The 22,739-nt window shown below is 36.0% G+C and overlaps 1 protein-coding gene across 1 annotated transcript; it reads left to right on the plus strand.

Annotated features, from left to right (window-relative positions):
* Window positions 1-869: 869 nt before the first annotated feature.
* On the plus strand, window positions 870-3,122 carry LOC143546559 (uncharacterized). Its single transcript, XM_077038207.1, has 4 exons — window positions 870-990; window positions 1,415-1,531; window positions 1,619-1,705; window positions 2,652-3,122. Exons 1-4 carry the CDS (start codon window positions 907-909, stop codon window positions 3,093-3,095), a joined length of 732 nt encoding a protein of 243 aa, XP_076894322.1. The 5' UTR covers window positions 870-906; the 3' UTR covers window positions 3,096-3,122.
* The last annotated feature ends 19,617 nt before the right edge of the window (window positions 3,123-22,739 follow it).

The following is a 22,739-nucleotide window of genomic DNA, read 5'->3' on the forward strand; positions in this document are numbered from 1 at the left end:
GTTTTTTGGTTTCCGGTTTGAGCTCTGTTCAGTATCGGTTTTAGGTTAGGTTTCCATTTAGTTTCAGTTTTTGGTTTGGGTTATGATCGGTTTCGGCCTTTTAGGTATCCAGTTTGGATTCTGTTCGGTTACGGTTTCAGTTTGGTTTGGTTTGGTTTGGGTTCTATATGGTTTCCAGTTTAGGTTCTGTTCAGTTTCGGTTTTTCGGTTTTGTCCTTGGAGCTTGAAAATTTTTGGCCAAAAGTTTTCAAAAGGGGGCCAAAATAATGAATTTGAGTCTAAATCATATTGTCAATTAATAACTAATTTGTTAAATTCCTGTAAGTTAATTAAAATAAAAATGAAAAGTTATAAATTCAGTTTTTGTTTGGTTTTTGGTTTTTTATTACACACAAAACCAAAACCAAAACTGACCCGTAACATCTGTTTTTACAAAAATATAAAACCAAGCCGTCGGTTTTTGTTTCAGTTTGGTTTCCCAGATTTTCGGTTTTATGCACACCCCTAATTTGGCTAACTTTATTAATCTGTACATAAAATTTCATCTTTTGTCACAAACTATTTGCAGGACCAGGTGCTTTTAGGTATGCAGGAAAAGCTTGACAAGTTATGTGAGCAGGTAAACTATTTCAAGGATAAACCAGATTTCACATCCTATAATTATGAGTTTTCGGGCTGCGAGTGTCCGCATTGCAACTATCATCAACCACAATCAGATTACAAAGAAGTAAGAAACTGAGTTAGAATTGAACTCGCTATATATATATATATATATATATATATATATATAAACAAAGTTGTTGATGAATTTATTTATTAGTTATTACTTGTTCATTCATACAGGTGGATATTACTAGCAAATCTATTTATAATGATAATGATGATGGTAATAAGATTCAGTCTAAAATGGCTAATGACGATCAAGAAGAACGTCGCATGTCTGATTTGTCGGATTGGGCTCCGAGTGTCAGCTCCTCAACAGATGTTCTGGTATGAATAAACTGATATGATACTTGCGGTTACATGTGAAAACTAAACATATACAAGAAAATCGAGACAACTACTTTTAACGATCAATTTTAAAATTTTTTTTTATCATAAGATTAGATAACAAAAGTAAAAAATATATTTATAGCTCACAAAGTCACATATATGTACCTCGTATATGAGGCATACATATGTAACTTTGTTAGCTAATATATGTAACTTCGTGAGCTATGTATTTTTTATAATTGTTTTTTTTTTGTTTTTTTTTAATCTTTTTACATTTATAACCTTATACTTAAAAGAAATGAAAAAAAAAACTGATTAGTTGGCAGTAGTGTTCTCGGTTATCTTGTAACTATGTGGTTTTCTCATGAACTCCCCCTACATACATACCGAGCCTAATATTATTATTGTGTATCTTTTATAGTGGAATATTCCGGTTGAACATGATATTGTTAAACTCAGAAGAGAATGTGAAGAAAAGAATGCTGCAATCCAAGAATTATCTGATTTTCTCAAGTCAACAGAATCTCATAATTCAAGGGTACATTTCAATCTCATTTATCATATGGATTATGGATTACAAAATTTGATATTTTGTAACATTTTTTTTGTTTTGTTTATAAAATAGAGAGTTGCGGAACTGGAAGACGTTATTCGTAGGAAAAACATGTTGATCACAAAGCTTAGGAAAGACATGATGGTTCTTGAAGAGAAGGTTAGTCATTAGTGTACTCTTATTAAACTTTTTTATATTTAGTAAATTACAATTCTTTTATGTTCTTTAGGTTTATATGAAATTGCATGTTTTACCTTTTGGCTTCAATAACTACACTGGATGTCGTTTTTTTAAAACTTTTGCACACTTTTAGTCATTTTCACTATCCTGCATCCTATTTTCCTGTAAACGAGCCCGATTCGACTAGGCTCGAGATCGGTTTGTTTTAAGCTCAATTTCTAAAGCTTGAGCTCGGTGCGTGAGTAGTTTTGCAAGCTCGAGCTCGTCTCATTTTAATTAATTTTTATATATTTATAGTATTTTTTACAAAAATTGGAAAGTGAAACCAGTTAACAAACTGTTACATTTCACTGTTCCACTGTAATGTAACAGTTCGTTACATTGGTTTCACTTTTTGATTTGTGTAAGAAAAATACAAAGAAGTAAAATTATAATAAATTTAACACATAATGCATCTGAAAATAATTCAAAAAAAAATTGTTACATCGAGTTCTTAAAACTCAAGGAATTCTCAAATTATCCTTCCGCTATATATATATTAAATATAATCATATAATTAATAGGCTCGCAAGCCGGCTCGACCTCGGTGCCTGAAGCTTGGGCTCGGGCTCGCTTATTAAACGAGCTTATTTTTAGGCTCCAGCTTGTTTAAGCTCGGCTTGATCGAGCTTTTCATGAGCTGATCTCCAATAGCTCGTGAGCTGCTAGTCTCGCTTGCACCTCTAGTCATTTGCCTATCACGTGAGAAGCATTTTTGTCATTTTACTTCAAATGGACCATTCTTTTAGTTTACTCTTTTATATTTTCCTGTTATATTTAAGTTTAGTTCCTTTTCTAGCTTTATCAATGAGGCAAAATGATGTGACTTATGGTTTCTTACTAAACTATATTATATAACTATTTACAATTTGATTGCATATATTAGGTGATGCATCTCACAAGACTGAGAAGACCATCTTCCTCAAAGTCAACTTCCAGTTCAAAAAACCTTCCTGTCATGTTAGACAATATAATCTATGACATGGACAGCACGACCGGCCCGTCTGATGATTCAGATTCCTCTGTCAAAACAAAACCTCGGACTCCCGTGACACATCACATTAACAAGGAAGATAATAATGTTGCTGTTTTGAAAACTCAAAAACCGACACATTCGAGTACATCTAAGCTTACGGTCAAATTGAGTGAACAACCTTTACGACCCGCGATTCCTTTGAAAGAGAAGTCTCTAAATCAACAAGCGGATTCGGTCAACTTGTCAAAGTCAAAGGAGTCAAAGTCTGTTTCTGGAGGTTATAAGAGTAGAAATGTGACAAGTTCAAAGTCAACAAAATCTAGAGTGTCCAAGGAACATAAGAGGTGGGCTTGAACAGTTTTTGTATTTTGTTTTTTTAAGGTTAAAATGGGAAGAAATAATTACATGGAGTTTTGGTCAAACTTACTATGGTTTTGCTTCATATGTGAAAAGTTGACCTGGAATATGATAAATGGTAGCCATTTACTTAAAAGGAAAGATATTTAAGAAAAATATCAGTCGGTACTGTAACCTTCCTTGTGGGAAAGCCTCACCATAACGCTGGCCCCTATTCCCCTTCTGCCGCCGTCCCCAAGGCGTGCGGCCAGATAATACCTCTCTGGCGTGCTATTTAGCCGGATAATGATAATAATGCCGGATATCTGAAAAATCGCCTCACACCGGGGACCTTCTTCTCGACCTACTTGTCTTAATAAACATAACTAAAAACAAAATAAATTAAACAATTGGTGTCACTTAAGTCTATTCGAATTACCTTTTTCTTAAGTCTCAGGACCGCTTGTTACATAAAAAAAATGTTGTTGACCCTTTTCCATGTGTATGGATACAACAATGGCATATATAATACGGCACAAATAATAATACACATACGGATTTATATAAAACCGTTCATCATGTTTCATAGGTTCGATACAGTAGAAGGTGCTCTAGACTTGTAGAACACGAGGATGACACCTCTTGTGCCAATGGATCCTAGCCGTTTATGATAACCGGAACATAAGACGTCGGGTTCATTCGACCCAGGTGCTCCGCATGCAGAACACGTTCCACGCAGTTACGTTATTGTTTCTTTTTAAGAGTTATTCTAGTTCACACATGCTTTGCTCTTTTCGTTTAATATTTATTGTAGCGCTACATCTCTTCCCGCAGTCGTACCCGGAACCAGAACTGACCCGGACACCAGAAACACCTGGTCAAAACCCAACCCTGCCTTGCCTGAAACCCGAAAGGAACCCTAAAAACCTGATCAAATACCAAACTATACCCAGAACCGGTTCCTACTTGACCCAGTTTTGACTTTTGTTGACCATACCCGGAACTGGTTCCTACTCGGTTCCGGTTCCTGAAAATACTCGATTTGTGCACCTCTAGTCAAGTGGTGTATTCTGTATCTTGTATGACCCGTTGCCTATCCGTTTAATAAAGACTTCACTTTTAATTATTGGTTACCATCTTATATACACCTACTTTTCATCACTATTACTCTTAGACGTTGTGTTGTCGCTGAAGTCGGGCTCCGAATTCATCCAATAATATTGTGTCTGTTGTGGTTTAAGCTAGCGCTGACTTCAACGAATTTTATGATTTTTTTAATTTAAAACAAGAATATATATTAAAAGATAATTTTTACAATAAAAATAAAAATTATATAAATAAAAAAACCCAAATAATACAAATAACACAAAAAAAAAACCATAAAAAATAATACGAATAATAAAAAAAAGAACCATAAAAAACCCAAATAACACAAGAAGGACTCAATTCTAAATTCTATATTTCTCTCAGGGACTAACGGGTGCTCCGTTTTAAAATCACATGGACGAAAATAATAATTTTATAGTAAAAAAAACCCCACAACACCTGGCTGTCTTCTTCACCATCCTTCTCTTCTCCCTTCACCGCAACAACCATCTCGAGCTCGGTGACAGCAGGAGATGACCACCATGTTAAGCTTCCTTCTCTCTAAACCCTACCGCGTGAAACCCGTTAAGCTTCTTCAGATGGAAGCTCTGCATCCTCACTCACCGCATCGATTGTTGTGGTTGATCATTCATATTACTTTCAGCATCACACGATCCGGCCACATAACCAGATCTGAAACTAGATCTGGTTTGTTGATCGGACAGAAGCTGATTGTTTAAGGATTCAAAGTTAGTGTGTTTTGCTAAAGTTTAAATAGACTTAGAATGGTAGATCGGACCACAGAAAGTATAGATCTTGGATTAAAGCTTGTTTTGTTTATTAGATCTTGGCTTGCAATAGACTTAGAATGGTGGATCGGGCCACAAAGATTCATGAAGTATGAATCTTGGCCTTGTTTTTCGGGTTTCAAGTATTTCGGGTCGGGTTCTTCGAGTTTCAAAGTTTTAAATTTTGATCCGAAACCCAACTCAAATCTCTCACGGGTTTTTCGGGTTTGGGTTTTTCCGGATTGACCCGAAACTTATAAATCAAACCCGAGAACCAACCTGAATTACTTTGGTTCGGGTCGGGTAGTCTTTTTTTGGGTTTGGGTTAGTTCGGGTTTGGGTACAGGTTTTCTCGGGTTGGGTTTCGGGTAAAAGTGACAACACCACCTTGATCAAAGCTGAGAACAAGATCTCGCATTTATGGCTTAGTAAATTGGTAAAAAAGGTTGGTTAAACGACCTCAGTTTGAGTTAAAATTTGGTAGAATGATGAATTGGATCCTTAGAAATACTAATAACAATAAAGTAAAAAACTTTCTTTTAGTCAAGGATAGACGTGCACAAATCGTTTTTTTTTAAACCTGGAACCGGGTAGGAACCGGTTTTTTAAAAACCGGGTCTAAAATGGAACCGGTTCCTGTCAGGAACCGGGTAGGAACCAGACCCGACCCGGTAGGCAAATATCAGGAACCAGTGGAACCGGGTAGGGTAGGAACCGGGTCCGGTTTATACCTGAAAACCGGTTCCAGCGGGTTTTCATATTTTAAATCATTTTTGACCGTTACAAACCACTTCTAACGGCTATTTTACCGTTTTTAGACTGTTGGAACCGGTTTTGAATGTTTATACCCACCCCCACTTACTATATATGGACATACTAGGTTTAGAACTTGTTAACCAACTCTCCTAACTTGTTTAACACTTCAATTTCTTGTTAAACCACTTGTTAAACCACTTACCTTTACCAATAGCAACCAATGACGAAGTTGTTATGGTTATCGACACCCCGAGATGCCCCGAGGTTTGGGTACACTATGACCTGTGTGTCATGACCGACAAACAGGAGATGGCGCGATGCAAATACTGCGGAAAGTTTTGAAGGCGACATCAAATTCCACCCTTCGAAAGCATACCAATAAGTATTGCAAGGAAAAAAAGCATTTGGATGCTAAAAAAAGAGAAGCGTGGGAGTCGTCTGGCTCTACAAGTCAAGCCCCCGCCGCCGGTAACAAAGCTTGATGGTCGTAGATGGCGGGACGAAAACAACAAACAATGTTTGTTATTTTTAGTTTTATGTTTAATAATGGTTGTACTTAATCGTTTTGCAATAATGTTCGTTGTGTAATGTTCTATAATTATATATATATGTTTAAAAGTTAGTTTAAGTGTTTAAGACAAGTTTTTTATTTAACAAAAACAAATAACACTTTAAAAAACTTGTTACATTAATTAATTGATTCGTGTTACATAATACATAAATGATTAGAACAAATACAAAAATGATTAGAACAATTACAAAAAATACAAATTAAAATTAGTCGAGTTCTACGACTTCGTCTTCTTCACCCGAAGATTCTTCTTCCATATCTTGAATTGGACGTTCAAGTGGCATTTCGTCTTCAAAGTTTGCCTTGTCTTGTATACGATCCACCGCGTCCAAATGATCCTTTAGGCAAATGCACATCTCTAAGGACTCGGGAGTGAGTTTGGTTCTTCGCATCGATAATATCCTTCCACTAAGTGAAAAAACCGATTCCGAAGCAACCGTTGAAGTTTGGACGCTTAGCAAGTCACGAGACATGGCGGAAAGAATAGGAAATTCGTTTTGCTTTCCTTTCCACCATGCCAAAATGTCAAGGTTGCGAACGTCTTCGACCGTTGCACCTTCTACATAGTTTGCTCCACTATATCGCCCAAGTTCACTAGTTGGTGTATTACCCCTTTGCCACTTAAAACGGCGGCACAAGTAAACACGGGTGGTATTCCTTCAAAATATTTTAGGAACTTCTTCTTCATTGGGTCAACAATGTGCTCGAAAAGGTCATTTTTGTTTTCAAAGTCTTTGAAATTCAAAGAGATGTTGTATAATTCTTGCAAAACCCAACAACTAGTAGGATAGTAAACCCCCGACAATTTAGTTGTTGCGGTTTTAAAAACATCAAGATACTCCAAGGAGTAACCGATATTATCCCAAGCACCGTTTGGAAACATATCGGCTTCGCAACGATCCATAAGCATTCTATGAAACGCTTGTGTAGTTTGTTTTTGGTAAAATGCACAAGCGAACATATTACAAGTCGAGTTCCAATGGGTTGGAACGTCCTAGTTCGGCCCCAAATATTTTCTATCCATCGACTTGCAATAGTTTTTGTATTCAAGATGTCTTATTTTTCCACTTTTGAAAATTCTTGTAACATCAACCTAAATAATCTTAAACCGCCCTCCATGGTTTCGTTGTCAAGACCATCTTGAACAACCAAATTGATAATATGGGCAACACATCGAGTATGAAAAAACTTTCCGTAGCAAAGTGGTGTATATTTTATATATAACTTGTCTACCGCTTTTGTATTGTTAGATGCGTTATCAAACGACATTGAAATTTTTTTTTTCCTCAAGTTAAAAGTGGTTATTACCTCATCCAAAATTTCAAACAATTTTTCGGTGGTATGTGGAAACGGAAAGTTTTCAAACGCGATGGTGCGTTTCACCGTTTGCCAAGATACCGGATCGATCCAATGCGCGGTCACACAAAGTTACGATTCCGGTAACCAATGGGGTACCGACCAAACATCGCTAGTTAAGTTGACACCCATTTGTAAAGTGTCAAGAAAATCAATCAAATCTTTTTTGGCACATTCCACAACTTTAGACAATGACGTCGAAGAGTGGTACGACTTACATGGGTGTAGCGCGGTTGAAGAGTCTCTCTAATCAAGGCCGTCAATTAAGGGTTGTCGAAGTGGTTAAACGGAAAACCTTGTTGAATCACGAACTTCGTCATCCTATCGTGAACCGCTTTCACGTTGTAACGAAATATTGCCCCATCTTTACCCAATTCGGCTTGGACCATGGCGGGAACTTCTTTCAACGCCTTGCAAAATTTCTTCTCGATATGCTTCTTTAAAGTAGAGTTCGAATCATTCTTTAAATAAGTGCCACACAATTTGCATTGAGCCTTAATGTCTCCATTAAGCAACTCAACCAAATCCCAATTCCGCCATATTTCTTCGTTGCGGTTATGAGGGAGGATCTTCGCAACTCCGACGTCATCTTCGGCACGAACCGGGTCAGTAAAAGCGGAGTCGGTAGCCGCTGCCTTTCTTTTGCCCTTGTTTTGGCTTGCCATAACAACTAGTTATCGAGTGGTGGTGGAATGGAAGTGAAAAAAATTGGAGTGTAAAGTGTAAACCGATAAGTTTTATTGATATTTTTGAGTTGGAGTGGTAAAACAAGTGATCATCCAACCCTTTATATAGTTGTCTAGCTCAAAAACCGGTTCCATTGAGAATATAGCCGTTGGAACCGGTTCCAACGGCTATATTACTGACGGAACCTGTTACAACGGCTTTTTTTAGAAAAAAACCCGGCGGAACCGGTTATTTCGGGTAGGAACCGATATCGGGTTGGAACCGGTTCCGGGTAGGAACCGGGTAGGAACCGATTTTTTGTCAAATACATGGGTCCGGGTAGGGTTATCCGGGTATTATAATACCCTAACCGGGTATGGGGTACACCGTGTACGAACCGGAACCGGTTCCGGGTCGGTTCCACCGGTTCGGGTCCGGACTCGGTTTTTTTATGCACGTCTAGTCAAGGACACTAGAGTTAGATGGCTTAATTTTAGCCAAGAACCAGCTCATATCAGTTTTGGTAAGAACTGGACCACGTATGAGTAGTATGCATGCATTAACCAGGTAGGTAAGTTGTGAGATGGACCACTTAATGACTAAGCGAAAGTCTAAGCCAAGATGCGAGATAGGGTACAATTCGCTATGTCTGATAGACTTAGTTAACTTGGTTAACTAACATTTAGTGTTCAACAGTTGTCAAGGAAGGAACCAGTCAGACAGACAGCTAAAGCTCCGCATGGATAAGCGAGTCAGGTGAGTTCTAGCCCTCTTACCTTTAAACGTTTTGGGGTTCTATGCATACTCGTAAGTGAAGAATCAATATATGTAACTTTAATTAGTAATGTATATCGTATATAAACGTGTTTATATATTACATCTTTTAATATATATTTGTAAGTATGATTGGTGAAAATGTAAGACTACATGGTAGTTTGTTGTCAACAAAGTACCATAATTTTTGTTTTTACCATTATAATCGGCATATTATAACATAGGGTTGTTTGAATTTGTCAACAAAATAAATAAGTATGTTAAAACATTTCTATACATATTTTGTGCGTTATTTTTTGATAGACAATGGCTAGTTGACTAAGGAATGCAGAAGTTGCATTGGTTAATTGGTTAATATAGAATATTTTAGGTGGCTTGAATTTTTTAAAAAAAGAAATGCGTTTGTTAGTAGAAGACCATACTGTTTTTGTGCCATAATTTTTGTTTTTGATATACAATATAGAATTGAGTAAGGACACGACAAACAACATTGAGTAATTATTTGAATATCTAACTCATCAAAGTTAATACACGAAATATATAAACACAACTAACTAATATGAATATTGTGTATTGAATAAAAATATCGTGTCCTTAATATAAATGAATAAAAAGTGTGTTGTTACATAGTATTAACTCTTAATAGTTAAATTAGGAAACATCGAAATTAGTATTTTTGAATCGGTTTTTATATGGACATTACTAAATCGTGATATTGTAATCAAAAGGTGGTTTGTATTTAATAACAAAGGAAATGAGTCTATTATTACAATTAGATGTATATTTTGTGCCTTATTTTTATATAGACAATACTCAGTTGACTAACGATTCCAAAAATTGACTTCATTAAATATTTGAATATTTAAGGTTGTTTGAATTTTTTAAAGACGAAAATAGGTTTCTTTCTCTAATTTCATACAATGTTTGTGTCTTAATTTTTTATACACAATAATCAATATGAAATGTGATTGACTAGTAGCTCCATTAGCCTGAAGTTATTATTTTATTTAATGTCATAATCATTAACATTAATATATGAATTGAATTGTTTACTTTTAAATAATATTATTTCTTTTTGAATTGTTTAATTATCAAGAAAAATTGAGAATCCATAGTATAAACTATAGTGATTGATCAATGCGTAGATGTCATTTGTCTAAAAAGCATATTGTTTTAATAGTATAGGTAGATAGGTAGATGTGATGAAAGGTTGATTTACTTAAATGCTGGACTAGAATATTGACTAATGAAAATTTGCAAAAAGAGGGAAAAAATAAGTTTATAACTAACTACAAAATTTTAAAAATAGGTGTGCCCATTAATTACTTTTATTATATTTTATATAAATTAAATCAAATTAACTATAAGGTTTACAGTGGGGTATTCACACTCCTCAAATATCTTACTTTTACCTGATTTCAACAAAAAGTGCCTCATTCATAAGGTTTGGAGTTCTCAAACTTGTATCACTTTTACTTGTATCACTATAAATCCTTTTGAAGTATGAAGTAATTAAGTTTTCAATTAAATTGTTTTCTATTACCTATGTTACAACCTATACTAAGATATTGATTTTACATAATGATATTAGTCATACACAAGTCACCATAATGATTCTCTTACAAACTTTTATTTCTTTAAATTCTTCAACTAATACATACATTTCTTAAATCATAATTCAGTAAACTTCTATATAAAGATCAATCAATTGAAAACGTACACAACACCCAATATTAATCAAAACACAACATTTTATCCATTTGGGGATTTAGGGTTTAGAGATAGATGATATACGAGGAGTTAATGATTTGAGTGATGGGTTTGGAATATTGAGGGGGTTTATTTATATGCCAAGGGTTTGATGAGCGGGATATTTTGGAGGGATATGAATAGGATTTGCTAGACATCCAAGGTCCAACCTATCCGCAACGGATAAACCTATCCGCAGCGGATAGGTGGGGTGTCATCTAAAAAGTCGTGTTTTTTTTTTTGTTATTTTCTAATTTTTTTTTGTTTTTGTCTTGTTTTTATATTATTTATATTTATATTTCTAAACTTATGGTGTGTTGGAACCAAATTTGGTTTTATACCAAGATTGGGCTGATTTATACTCGCTTAAACCCAAGTTTGGGACTTTAGCTAATAAAAATTATCAAACTTGTTTAGGCTACTGATTTTATTGTAATAATTCATATATTTAAATATTATGGTAAGTAGGGTTTGCATTTGGTACTTTATCAAGTCCTGAACCGTCTAAACCGAACAAATCTTTATGAGTCGAATCTTGATGCTTACATTAGCGGGATCGTGCACACTTGCACTAAACCAACTCCCCTAAGTAAAACTTAACAAAGGTTGAGTAAACTAAACATCCAAGACCCGGTTTCCTGTATATCTTGTTTCATTTTATACTTATTTTATTTAACCGCATTTTGTAAAATATAACTTAAAAATTTGAAAACCCGGCCTTAACTTATGAATTTAATGTAACTTAAGATTTTCAATCTAGGACACGCAAGTTAAATCGAACCATCAGACTCGCTTACTTAAGGATTTATTCTAAGTCTTTCTTTATCAGGTTCACTTTTTCCAGGTAGTAATTTCATCCTTGTTTTTACTTTTATACATTGGGTTGGGTTTGGGTGGATGAGACTATAATTATTAAACATGTGAAAGTAACATTGACCGCCTTCTGAAACCTTTTCGTTAATTGGTTAGACCTCTATGTATAGTCCACCTAACCAACAACTTTAACTTTTTCTATCTTCTTATTCATACATAATATAAATGTCTTTATGTTGCAAGAACTTTTAAACATTTTATCTCCTTAGACTGATAGGTTTTGTCCTTGATTTGACGTTGAAGGAGTCCATGTGACTGGCGGTGAGCACTTCGGTGTCGCTAGCGGTGAAATTTTGGATGAAAAATGCCGCTAATCATGCCGTTATGTTTCATCGTTTTCAAAAACAAAAAAAAAACAACTTTTTTTTATTCAATATTACAGTTTGACAGTGCAATCACCAATGCCCATGCACATATTAGAATTATTGTTTGTTGAATGTTGCATTCAGTTTACTAAATTTGGAGGTACCCTACGAACCTTGATCTTATATAACACAATACACGCACACACTCACTAAAAAGCTCACAACAATGGCTGATCTAGAAAATGGTGGAGTTCTGTTTGTTGGGTTTTAGCATCTATTTTAGAGTATTAGTTGAAACATTTTCACTAATCTAGCAACGGAAGCATGATAATATTAACAACCTATTGTTAATTTTATGAAACATACCAATATGTAACAAGGCTAAAACCCGAAATAGGATCAATCTACAAGAACAATAGGCTAACAATATGTAAAAATATAATAACTCTTTTACCTCAAAAGAGTAGGATGATATGAAGAGGAAGATGGACTAGCCTCCAAGAGTAGGATGCCTCAAGAGGTGATACCCACGAGCAACACCGGATGAGTGTTAGGACGAGAACACGAGAAACCGACCACCCGAGCCCTCCTTCCTTTCCTTGTTTCGGCCGAACCTTAGGGAGAGGGAGAGAGGAGAGGTTTTTTTTTTTTTGCACTTAAATTTGAAAGACAAGATCAGGATGCATGTGTAGCTGGTGGGTGTTTATGTCAAAAAAATGTCCAAGAGTCACAACACAATATTGGTTTGATGGGGTGGTGGTGGGTCCCACCCAACCGGCCACACCCTCTCTTGTTTTTTTTTGTTTCATATATATATATATATATATATATATATATATATATATATATCACATATATATAAAACTAGCCTACACCATTATAAAACTATTTTATAATCTTTTCTTAATTATTTAACCAATTAAATAATTAAATAAATAAATAATCCAAATTATTTATTTTAATCTTTCAAGTGCAATTTTTCAGAAAAACCGATTTCCTAAACTTTGTGTTCGGTATTCGTTTAAAGATCATATCTTAAACAAATACAATCCGGTGTCTATCTAGCTCGTTATTGGGTATGACCCGACTTGGATCAAGCACAGTTAGTCACATTAATCTAAATACGTGTCTCGGGCATACGAAATTCCAACATTCTCCCACTTGAACGAGATACGTAGACAATTAATGCTAGTGGTGAATCCCGCCTAACTCGGTCCACCACCCCTAATGTGTTTGACGAAGTGTCATTCAATAACATCATCCTCTCCAAGTACCCTACTTGAAAATGATTTAGGTGAATCAATCATCTATCCTTTTGTCTCAGATGTCATGTTATATCCAAAGACACAGAAAGATCATTCTCTGTTGATTTAACTTATCAGGCCTTAGACATCTAACTCTCAACGAATAAGAGGGACAATCCCGTCTTGATTACATACGTCTTTCACAGTTACCTTATACTCTACATGTACTTAGCCTTACACACTGCCATGTTTAAGAACAGCAAAGAACTAAGCCAAAGTATCATACTTGGTAAATATCAAGACCCAATATGTATCTCAGGTCAGAGGATACCATGATATTCTCCTTTACTCAAAATTTACTTATGATCAGTCACAAAGACTCCATGTAGTAAAATTTTGAGAGCGGGTCAGTCCAATATTTGTACCTTAACAAATATTTATGAACCTTGGCAGCAAACCTATGCTCTATATTCATCTCATGAATATCAACCAATCCTAGTTCATAATAGTCTTACCTTCATATTTGTTCCCACAAATATGATCGACTACGGACGTTTAGAATAATCAAATTATTCATGGATTAAACATGCTAATATGGAACATAACTTAATATATAATTAATCCATAATTATATTAATAAGTGGACTTACATCCGTTCCTTTACAAAATCTATACTAACTCGATCAAATCCACTCACTAGAATACCGAAGTCCTAAGGCACAAACGTGACTCTCATGTTTTGGCCATTCCAGGAGCTTCGTAAGTGGGTCCGCCAAATTTTGATCGGTATGAACCTTGTGAATACATATCTTTCTCTTTTCAACTTCATCCCTTATGTAGTTGAATCTCCGCTCAATGTGCCTAGTCTTTTGATGTGCACGGGGTTCCTTGATTTGAGCAATTGCACCCTCGTTATCACAAAAAATTTCTAAAGGGTCCTGAATGGTACAGACTACCCCTAGATCGGCAATAAACTTCCTTATCCATGCAGCTTCTTGTGCTGCCAATGAAGCGGCGATGTACTCAGATTCTGTGGTGGATAAGGCCACCACATCTTGCTTGGAACTCTTCCATGATACCGCTCCACCATTCAAAACAAAAACATATCCAGATTGTGATCGAGAATCATCTCGATCAGTTTGGAAGCTCGCATCCGTGTAAGCTTTTACAACGAGTTCTTCCTCACCCGATCCGAATATCAGAAACATATCCTTAGTCCTTCTAAGGTATTTCAGTATACTCTTAACTGCCATCCAATGGCTGTTACCTGGATTATGTTGAAATCTACTTGTCATGCTCAAAGCGCATGATACATCCGGGTCTAGTGCATATCATAGCATACATGATGGATCCAATAGCCGAAGCATATGGGATACCATTCATCCTATCTTGCTCTTCCTTAGAGCTGGGATATTGAGATGTATCTAATACAGTCCCTCTCTAAATAGGCACCAAGCCTTTCTTAGAGTTTTCCATCTTAAACCTTTTCAAGATCTTTTCTATGTATGCACTTTGGTTCAAACTAATTAACCGCCTTGATCTATCTCTATAGACCTTTATTCCCAAAATATAGGCGGGCTCACCAAGATCCTTAATAGAGAAAGAACTTCCAAGCCATGACTTAACTCCTTCCATGGTTGGAAATCTCGTTTCCAAATATTAATATGTCATCTACATATAGCACGAGAAAGGTAATGATACTCCCACTAGCTTTCTTATACACACAAGCCTCATCGCCATTTTTGATGAATCCGAAGTTACTAACTTTTTCATCAAATCGACGGTTCCAGCTTCGAGATGTTTGTTTTAATCCATAAATGGATTTCTTTAATTTGCATACTTTATTAGGATGCTGCGGATCGACAAAACCTTCTGGCTGAACCATATAGACATCTTCCTCAAGATGTCCATTAAGGAAAGCCGTTTTGAACATCCATTTGCCATATCTCATAGTCATAATACGCAGCTATGGCAAACAGTATCCTAATAGACTTTAGCATTGCGACAGGCGAAAATGTTTCATCATAATCAACCCCTTGAGTCTGAGTGAAACCTTTTGCTACAAGTCTAGCCTTGTAAGTATCCAAATTACCGTGCATGTCTGTTTTCTTCTTGAAAACCCACTTACTTCCAACTGGTTTGGAGTTCAGCGGTGGTTCAACCAAATCCCATACTTGGTTGTCATGCATGGATTGCATCTCAACATTCATGGCTTCAAGCCATTTGTCACAATCAGATTGTGAAATTGCATCACGGTAGGTAGTAGGCTCATCAGAATCTACTACATAGCATCCATCTATGAAGAACTCATATCTATCTGGTGGACGACTAACTCTACCGGACCTACGAACGTTTTGTGTGTCTTGATCAACTATTTGATCATCTTCAACAACCTCTTGTTGAATGCTAGTGTCAACCATACGTGTATCAATCTGTGGTTCTCGATCCTCCTCGAGTTCCACAATTCTGTTAGTTCCTTCCATATGGAACTTAGTTTCTAGAAACTCAGCCTTCCGAGCAATAAATACCTTTTGCTCGTTAGGGTTATAGAAATAATATCCCAAACAATCTTTGGGATATCCTACAAAGATACACTTAGTGGACCTACTTTCGAGTTTGTTTTGGGCGTTGTTCTTGACATAAGCCTCACAACCCATACCTTTAAGTATGATAGCGATGGAACCTTTCCATGCCATATCTCGAAAGGTGTTTTGTCCACTTTCTTGGTTGGGGCTATATTCAAAATACGAGCCGCGGAGATCACTGCGAAACCCCAGAAAGACGGAGGTAGATTGCTTCTAGCCATCATAAATCGAACCATATCTAATAAGGTTCGATTTCTCCTCTCGGACACACCATTGTGTTGCGGTGTTCCGGGTGAAGTAAGTTGCGAGACTATCCCACAACTTCTAAGATGCTCTTGGAAGTCATCATTTAAATATTCACCTCCTCGATCCGATCGAAGTACTTTGATTGTTTTGTTCAGTTGATTCTGTACTTCATTCTGGAAGACTTTGAACATTTCAAAGGCTTCATCTTTTTTCCTCAACAAATAAACATACTCATATCGACTGAAGTCGTCAATAAAGGTAATGAAGTACCTCTCACCATTTCTGGTCATCGTCTTAAAGGGTCCACATACATCCGAATGTATGATCCCTGATAAAACTTTTGCCCTTTCACTTGTATCACTAAAGGGTTTCTTGGTCATTTTTCCTAATATACAAGACTCGCATTTATCAAATGAAACACTTTCATTTGATTCCAAAAGACCTCTCTTTTGTAATGTATGGATGCGATCTTTGTTAATGTGACCAAGGCGACAATGCCATAAATAAGTATTACTCAAATCAGATTTGAGTCGTTTGGTGCTTGATTGGTACAATGTATTGTTGATGATTGTGTCATCATGAACTAATTCGTAAATGCCATTATATGGCATCGCCTTAAAATAAAAGACATTATTCATAGACATACAAATACCATCATTAACAAAACATAATTCATATCCATATTGTTTTAAAAGGGAAACAGACATAATATTCCTAGTCAAACTAGGAGCATATAGAGTGTTATACAAAATAATTTCCAAACCATTTGGAAAATTTAATAGAAAATCTCCACGAGCTTCGACATCAACTTTTGCTCCGTTGCCCATGTAGAGACTTGTGTCCCCTTTCTTGAACTCTTTATTTCTCCTGAACCCCTGCAACAAATTGCAAATATGAGTTCCACACCCAGTATCTAATACCCAAGTGTTAGAAGAAATAACATTCAAGTTAATATGAATCATGAAAGATGTACCTGAGGGTTGCCCAGCTTCCCTCCTATCCTTCAACTGCTTAAGATAGGTGGGACAGTTTCGCTTCCAATGTCCCACTTTTCCACACTCAAAGCATGGATCGTCTAAAGCAACCGCTTGCTTCTTGGGTTTAAACTTTGGGGTTTCAACCACCTTCCCTCTCCCTTTACCCTTCACTTGACCCTTTCCTTTGGCAACATTTGTTTTAGGCTCCGGGTGTTGCCTCTTCGTATTTCCTCCCTCATTGATCATGAGAACGGGCGAGACTTTCTTGCCCATTCCCGCCTCGGCCGTCTTGAGCATTACGTGAAGCTCACCAATGCTCTTGTCCCACCCTTGCATGTTATAGTTCATAACAAACGTCTCAAAGCGCTTAGTTAGCCCGTTTAGGATCAAATCCGTGGCTAACTCCTTCGAGATGGGACAGTTAAGCCTCTCGAGGCGATCTATGTGACTCTTCATCTTGAGCACATATGAGGAAACGGACTGGTTTTCCTCCATCCTACAAGCATGTAAGGCTCGAACCGTTTCGAACCTTTCAACTCTCGCTTGTTGAAAGAACATTTCCTTCAACTGTGTGATCATGTCGTAGGCGGTATGGAGTTCAAAGTCCTTTTGGAGTTCTGGAATCATAGTCCCGAGCATTAAGCACGACACTTGGATCAAATCCTCTTCGTGCTTAGTCCAGTTTAGGTAGGCCGTGGTATCATTAATGTCGGGTTCATCGGGAATTGGTTCCTCTAGAACATAGTACCGTTTTTCTTGTTTAAGAACTATTCTTAAATTACGGTACCAGTCCATAAAGTTATGGTGATTTAAACGATCCTTATCTAATATGGATCGTAAAGATAAATTTGAGACCGGTGGTATGAGATTGTTTTGTGGATCGTTATTAGCGGCCATCTACAAATTTTACAAGGTTCAAATTAGTTTATAACTCAATTTAATTATTAATTACCCTTTACCAAATTATAATTAAATTCTAGAATCCAACGATAAACCAAACTCCGGTTAGGTGACCTTTATCCCGTTGTTCGATTTATCAAGGTAGTCAACTTTTGACAATTGCAACTTTTGCAACTTCTACACCTTTATGGGACCGTCCGAAATCATATTTCGTGTCGGCATGTTTATCCCATCAACACAATTGTATTCCACGCTTAGGTGAACTTTATCACGTGGCTTCCAATTCGAGTCGTCCTACTTGTGTCAACATGTGAGATTAACACATAAGTGGTTAGGTGACCTTTATCCCACTTATATGTTAAACCCACCCCAAACTTATTAGTTCACCCATAGCGGTTAGGTGACCTTCATCCCGCTAAGAGTTCCCTAATAATTTGAGTGTTACACAAAAGGATTGTGTTAAACTCGTTTTCTTTTATAAAAGGGATTTTAGTTTTCCTTATTTTTAGATTAGGAAACTTTTTACCATGTTCTAACATGCATTTAGTAACACGGTTATATGAAAACGATTTTCACCGGTTCTAATTATAATAAAACCATTTTTATTATAGGCGTGAGACGGCTATTTAATTATTTTATAAATACTACGTGTCACGTCAATTACCAATAATTATTAGAACCCATTTTATATGTTTGTTTTAAATGATCTATGTGACGGATTTATATCCTATATCTACCATTCAAACACAATCAAACATAATCATACAAGCATACAAACACCATAAGGTCAACCATAAACACGAGCCTCTAAGCGGACCACACTTGTTGGCCGAAACAAGTGTGTGTCCTAGTCTGATCCTAAGGGACATAACATGACACAAGGATGAGTGATATGCTCCCACTTGATCTTGCATCCAATGCTTCAAGTGTCTCCTCTTCAATTTGTTGTGATTTCAACTTGGGCTTCTTAGTGGCCCTTGGACTTCCATAAGCTTCCTTGGGCCCAAAATGTGAATTTGGGCTTTAATGGGCTTTGAATCCCAAATTGGGCTTGTGAGGCCCAATTAACCCAATTAAGCCCAATAGGCCCAATCCACCAAAACTTGTAATTCTTCAATTTACAACAAATATATCCTAATACATTTGGTCTAAAAATGAAGAAAATTACAAATAACCTATTTACTATTACAACCATTTGTAAAAATAAATATAAGCCCTAATTACTATTACATTCCAAATGAATAATAATATAAATAAATCACAACACACAATCACAACATCCACATCGGTCTAGGCTCGGTTTAGGGACTAACTTACAAATAAATACATATCCAAATATATATTTAAAGACTAAAAAACCCCTCACGGTTGTTATTGGGCTTCGGCCCAACAAAAAAGTTATTGGGCTTCGGCCCAGTAAAAACCCGCCGGCCCAATGGGCTTCGGCCCATTTTAACCTCACGGCCCAAATGGGCTTCGGCCCATTTGGCCCAAAACCAATTTTTTTTTTTTGAACTTTAACATCCATATGTTAAAATCTTGGGGTTTATAAAATCTCATGTATGTTAATTTTATAAAACCAAAGGGGAAAAACTAAAAGTAAACCTATGTCCTTGTAACCGGCTCTTGATGCCAATTGTTGGGTTTTAGCATCTATTTTAGAGTATTAGTTGAAACATTTTCACTAATCTAGCAACGGAAGCATGATAATATTAACAACCTATTGTTAATTTTATGAAACATACCAATATGTAACAAGGCTAAAACCCGAAATAGGATCAATCTACAAGAACAAGAGGCTAACAATATGTAAAAATATAATAACTCTTTTACCTCAAAAGAGTAGGATGATATGAAGAGGAAGATGGGCTAGCCTCCAAGAGTAGGATGCCTCAAGAGGTGATACCCACGAGCAACACCGGACGAGTGTTAGGACGAGACACGAGAAACCGACCACCCGAGCCCTCCTTCCTTTCCTTGTTTCGGCCGAACCTTAGGGAGAGGGAGAGAGGAGAGGTTTTTTTTTTGCACTTAAACTTGAAAGACAAGATCAAGATGCATGTGTAGCTAGTGGGTGTTTATATCAAAAAAATGTCCAAGAGTCACAACACAATATTGGTTTGTTGGGGTGGTGGTGGGTCCCACCCAACCGGCCACACCCTCTCTTGTTTTTTTTTTCTTTTATATATATATATATATATATATATATATATATATATATATATCACATATATATAAAACTAGCCTACACTATTATAAAACTATTTTATAATCTTTTCTTAATTATTTAACCAATTAAATAATTAAATAAATAAATAATCCAAATTATTTATTTTAATCTTTCAAGTGCAATTTTTCAGAAAAACTGATTTCCTGAACTTTGTTTTCGGTATTCGTTTAAAGATCATATCTTAAACAAATACAATCCGGTGTCTATCTAGCTCATTATTGGGTATGACCCAACTTGGATCAAGCACAGTTAGCCACATTAATCTAAATACGTGTCTCGGGCATACGAAATTCCAACACTGTTTGATGGTGCTAATGGTGGTGGAGTTCCGGTGGCGGGTGGTGGTGGAGTTCCGTTTGTTGGTGTTAATGGTGATGGAGTTCCGTTCATGGTTTTGATTTCTGACTGCCTTTGAATGTCAAAGCAGGCGATGCTGGTGTTCTTGCCATGAATGAGTTACAAAAGAGGAATAGGTGCTTTTTTTTCTTCATTAAAAAATGAAGACAAAAAAGCACCTATTCCTTCTCTGTAACTCATTCATTTTTAATGAAGAAAAAAAAGCACCTATTCCTCCTCTGTAACTCATTCATGGCAGGAACACCAGCATCGCCTGCTTTGACATTCTAAGGCAGTCCGCAATCAACGCCATGAACGGAACTCCATCACCATTAACATCGGCAAATAGAACTCCACCACCTGCCACCGGAACTCCACCACCAAATTGAACTCCATCACCATCAGCACCATCAAACGGAACTCCACCATTTTCTAGATCAGCCATTGTTGTGAGCTTTTTAGTGAGTGTTTGTTTTTGAGTGTGTATTGTGTTATATCCTTTTATAAGATCAAGGTTCGTAGGGTACCTCCAAATTTAGTAAACTGAATGCAACATTCAACAATTCTAATCTGGGCATTGGCGATTGCATTGTCAATAACATATAAAAATATAACCTATTTTTATTATTACATTGCTATAGTAGTAGTAATGATGATGATAAATGTTTTGATATATTTTTGTTAACAAAAATCTTTGTTTGGAAGAATAAATGACTAAATGTTTTGGTCTTAGTAATTATTAGTTCATAATCTTTATAGCTAATGTTTATACATGTATATGTAGGTATAGCTAAAAGTATCGGCTCAGGTTTTGATTTAATTAAGTGAAAATAAAAAAAACGAATCAAACTTGCATTCAAACTGTTAAATTGGATGGTTCATCTATTTGTGTTAATTTTGTTAGAATATGTAAAGTGATGTCTTGAATGAAACCTTCAAGACATCACTTTACATTTTCTAACAAACCCGCACGGCTGCTTTTTAACGCCCGATCAGAAATTTACATGTGCTATTAACCTGTCTTCTTTGGTAGTATTTGAAACAAACTCGTCGATGAAGACAAGTTTGAGAAAAAGTTAGAAACCGTCAACGGTCTTTGTAATGGTCCCGTCGTCGTCGACGGGTTTACCATCTCGTCGAAAAAATATCTTCTCCAAAGTTTCCGTTGAAGGCGCATTTAGATCCAAACTTGTCTTTTACGTCTAGTTTTAGTTTTAGTGTCTCACAATGAAGTTCAAGAGAGGCAATAGAATTGAAGTTGTTTGTTGATTTAAGTACGACATATGTTGATCACAAACAAATCGAAAAATAATAAACTCCTACGAGCATGATAAGAAATACAAGTAGTGTGAATGTAAACTTATAAAGTGTCCGCCTTCAAGAATCCAATAAAAATATAAAAATGTAAATTTTTATAAGACTTGGTGAACCCTTTTGTGTTTTTATCATCTCCACAATATAATGGTGTTTTATCAATGTTCAAGAATGTCTTTAGACCTTCCCACCTTTGTCATGAAAGAATACAAAACACAAGTAATTCTTTATTGGATACATACCATTACCATATATAAGGTATCTATGAATTTGCTTTAGGCTTTATTAGCCATGCTTTAGTTCCTTTTTGTTGAAATATGTTTAAGTTCAATTCGTATAATCAAAGTATTGTGTTAAATATTGTATGCTTTAGATCTAATATTTTGTGTTTGTTTTGTTAACGAGGTTTGGTTAATTGGCTTAAAGCTGATCTAATGGACTTATAGCTGATGGGCTTTGATAGCTATTGGGCTTAAAGTTAGAGGTGTCATTTGGAGCATAGTCTGCATTTATATGGCTTCATCTTTTTATACCGAAAGCTTTAAGCGAGAAGAGATTATCATAAAGCATCTTCTTCACGGCTGGCATCTTGAAGACCCTAGTTCTTGTCATACGAGTTTATCTCTTTCATCTTTCTGAACTCTTGTTTTCTTGTATGTTCATCATTGTTGTCACCATGTTGGTGATAGCTGTGTAGGTTATTGTGGCAAGCGTTTAGTTGCTACTATCAATTTGTATTTGATATTTCTATAATCGTTAGGTTTAAGAATTCGGAATAAAGAGTTTGAAGATTTGGTGTTTGTGACACTTGTTGAGCATATTACATCAAGCTACTAAAATACCACCAAAGTGTGAACAATTTATTTTTTTAGTATCTTATTATTATAAAAATTGCACATCATGCTA

This window comes from Bidens hawaiensis, unplaced genomic scaffold, assembly GCF_021521415.1.
Source record: "Bidens hawaiensis isolate Kalapana, Puna unplaced genomic scaffold, B.hawaiensis_p1.1 tig00014404_1, whole genome shotgun sequence".
NCBI lineage: Eukaryota > Viridiplantae > Streptophyta > Magnoliopsida > Asterales > Asteraceae > Bidens > Bidens hawaiensis.